The 3528-nt window shown below is 43.7% G+C and overlaps 1 protein-coding gene across 1 annotated transcript in view; it reads right to left on the bottom strand.

Moving 5' to 3' along the window:
* Positions 1 to 658: 658 nt before the first annotated feature.
* The window catches only part of LOC143301227 (uncharacterized), a 37482-nt gene continuing 34612 nt past the window's right edge, over positions 659 to 3528 (bottom strand). Inside the window, exon 3 of the mRNA XM_076615358.1 lies at positions 659 to 3470. Within this exon, the coding sequence (XP_076471473.1) occupies positions 3214 to 3470 (257 nt within the window). The 3' untranslated portion in view covers positions 659 to 3213. The remainder of the gene's footprint in view (positions 3471 to 3528) is intronic.

The following is a 3528-nucleotide window of genomic DNA, read 5'->3' as shown; positions in this document are numbered from 1 at the left end:
TGCTGCATTCATAGAAAAAAAAAAAGAAGCCAAAGTAAAAGATTTATATCTATAAAAGAAAAAAAAATTTTTTAAAAAATACAAATCACGTTTTAAAGCGATTAACAACTTCCGTCATCGGAAACAGTCATTTTTACATGAACACATTTAAAAACTAAGTATAGCGAAACATGCTTTTATTATTTTTTTTCTCCAGTTTCGGTTATTTTGCACCAAGCACCGTTTCCACCTCCCTCTCCGCTGATCCCTCGTTTTTAGTTTAGAGAGTGGGGGAGAGGGAGGGAGGGGGAGGAGGGAGAGAGAGAGAGAGAGAATGTGTGTGTGTGTGTGTGGGGGGGGGGAGTAAGGAAATGGAAGGACACAAAGAGAGAGGTAGAGAGAAACAGAGAGAGAGAGTGTGTGTGTGTGTGTGTGTGTGTGTGTGTGTGTGTGTGTGTGTGTGTGTGCGTGCGTGCTTGCGTGCGTGTGCCTGGGTGTGTAAAAAAAAAGAAAGAAGGAGAGATATCAAATCACATAACTCGACAGACATACATAATAAGGCACTTACAAACAATTCAATTACGAACATTTTTATCCTCCCTCTCCCCCCCCCCCCCTTCCTCCTGTAAAAAAACCCCCCACTAAATAAACGAATTTAGATATTTAAAAAAAACAACAAAAAAAGGCAATGAGATACAGTTTTTGTCAAAACAAACATTATGCTTATTTGCATCCACAGTGTTGCTAACTGTAATCAGTCTGTTTATCATACACGTTAAGGCTGTGCTTGGTTTTGGAACTGGTTTTGTGAAGATAATAATGCTCATTTCATGTGCCTGTCTTGTTCACTGTCACGCAACGTTAAATTAACGCCGATTTCCAACGAAGCTTTGTTTATATCTCTGATCTGCCACACTGAGATTCTCTTAGTATTACCATGATTGCTAATTGTCTGTAATGGTGAGTGGGAAAGGTCTCACCATACATATTCGATTTTGTACTGCCATACCATAACTGAATTTTAAAAAAATAAAAAATCATTTGTTTAACACCCCGTCTCCCACACCCCACAAAAACAACCAAACAGAACACACACACACACACACACACACACACACACACACACACACGCACACACACACAACTTTTTTGTTGTTGAAACATACAACAAAACCAGCAATGTCATCAACAAAATCCATCAACACAACAATGGCTATAATAGACGGCCATACCGTTTTTCAACACTCACATTCTGTGGAACGAAGAACAAATTTCAGCAGTGCTAACGGAAACAACTTCCATTCACATGCCCTGATTCTACGGGCACTCTGTTTACGAACATTTTCAGCATGGCAGTTCAAACCGTCTTAACAACACACTGAGACTCAGAGACCCTATGAACATTTTCAGCAGTACAGTTGAGACTATTTGAACAACACCTCGGATGAGGCGGTCCCCTTACACTTTCGGCATTACACTTGACACCACTGACATGCACTCAAAATGAACATCTGCAGCATAGCAGTTGAGATAACTTTAACACACTACCACTTACACAGCCAACGAACATTTTGAACATATGAGATACCTACCAGTTTAACTCTCGAAGTGCAATAAAGCTTTAAGCATAACAGTCAATAACAATGAACTTTTCTCAGCATTAGAATAAACTTGAACTTGGAAAGTGGCCACTGCATAACATCAGACAACAGAGCAATCAAAATCACGTTGTTTATAGCGCAGCTGACTGTGGCTTCACCTGGCTTGAAAGCACGTACAAACAATGGGGGGAAAAAACCACGAAAAGAAATTAAACCATAATTATGTAAATATCTATGCAGTCACAAGCGCGTAGCTGGTACAGACCGATTTAAAACCATGTTGACCCTAAATCAACGTTGAAATTAACTCAAATGAAACATGTTTGCTTCTTTCAAGAACCGAAACACACACACACACACACACACACACACACACACACACACACACACACACACACACACACATATTCCATGCATGAACAACGGTGAGAAAAAGATACACAAGGACATGTCATTGTTTTCTTTCATGCTTTTCTTATTTCTTGATAATTACATGAAATAATTGTTCGCGGTGAATCACGCATTACCCTCACATTGCAGCAGTTACTCAGACCCCCAAACTGGTGCTGGTGAAGGCCTGTTTTTGACCAGTCTGTAAAAGGCTCTGAGCTGGTGCACGCGCATTCTGGCACATGCGTGTGTAACATACACACATATACACACACCCCCTGCACGTGCTCCTGTGTGCACGCACATGAAAGGCTCTTCTTGGTGCGGGGGAAGAGGGGGTAGAGGTCGAGTGAGCGAGTGAGAAAGAGAGTGAGAAACAGATATAGAAAGACACACGGACAGAGACAGACAGGAAGACAGAGAGAGACAGAGAGAGAGAGAGAGAGAGAGAACTTGAGACAGACAGACAGACAGAGACAATGAGAGAGACAGAGAGAGAGAGAGAAGAGAATATGTCAGACAGAAACGCAGGCAAGCTGACTAACAGAGCCGGAACGATTCTCAGAAAACTATCAATGATACCAAAGCGTATCATTCTTATTCGACTTTTCTCATAGATTCACCACATTCTCAAAAGATAGTGTGTGTGTGTGTGTGTGTGTGTGTGTGTGTGTGTGTGTGTGTGTGTGTGTGCGTGCATGCGTGCGTGCGCGTATGTGTGTATGTGCGTGTGTGTGTGTGTGTTTGTTCGTGTGCGCGTGCGTGCGAGCGCGCGCTAATGTGTATGCCATGTGCGTATGTGCGTGAACATATTCCGTCCACCACCACCTCAAGTTCCCTAAATCCTTCAACAGGGGGGAAATAAACACATAACGCCATGAAAAAGAACGAAAACGAAAATCACTCATCAGTCAAAATGTTATGCCCGAGATAATCATCTTCAGGCGCTCAATCAGTCTCAAAACGATGACTGAGGCAAAAAAAAAAATCAGTCCCCTTAAAAACACACACACACACACGCGCGCGCGCACACACAATCACACACGCACTCACCTCCCCCCCCCTTCCTCCACACACACTTTCACCCCACCCCCCTCCACACACACACACACAAGAAAACAACAACAAAAGATCACAACACCCGTCACTGACTCAGTTTCCATGTCAGTGACAAAGATCGCCATTTCAATTCCCAAACTGCCTCCTTCCACACACACACAAAAAAAGTCACACAGAACAACACTCAAACATCAACAGCATCGTTGCCGTTTTGGGGACTCCTGAAGTACACGTATTCAGAGCTGGACGTGGTGGTTTGCAAGGCTCCGTCGCTGTCGCCCCGCCGTGTTTGACCGGAAGAAGATGTCGCCGTGGGGCTGTCGCTTCTCTCCCCTGGACCGGAAGTGGTGCTGGTGGTATGCGCTTGCGCACAAGCTGGGACGGGAGCGTAGCGGAGAAGCGCAGTGCGGTGTTGTGCAGTTCCTGTGTGGGAGCCACTGGCTGGAAAACAAAAGTGGAAAAAAAAAAAAGAAGTCAGATAAAGTTCGGAGGTGTTGCA

This window comes from Babylonia areolata, chromosome 27, assembly GCF_041734735.1.
Source record: "Babylonia areolata isolate BAREFJ2019XMU chromosome 27, ASM4173473v1, whole genome shotgun sequence".
Lineage (NCBI taxonomy): Eukaryota > Metazoa > Mollusca > Gastropoda > Neogastropoda > Buccinidae > Babylonia > Babylonia areolata.
The sequence above is the reverse complement of the archived record's forward strand: the minus strand, read 5'-3'. Positions and strand labels throughout refer to the sequence as shown.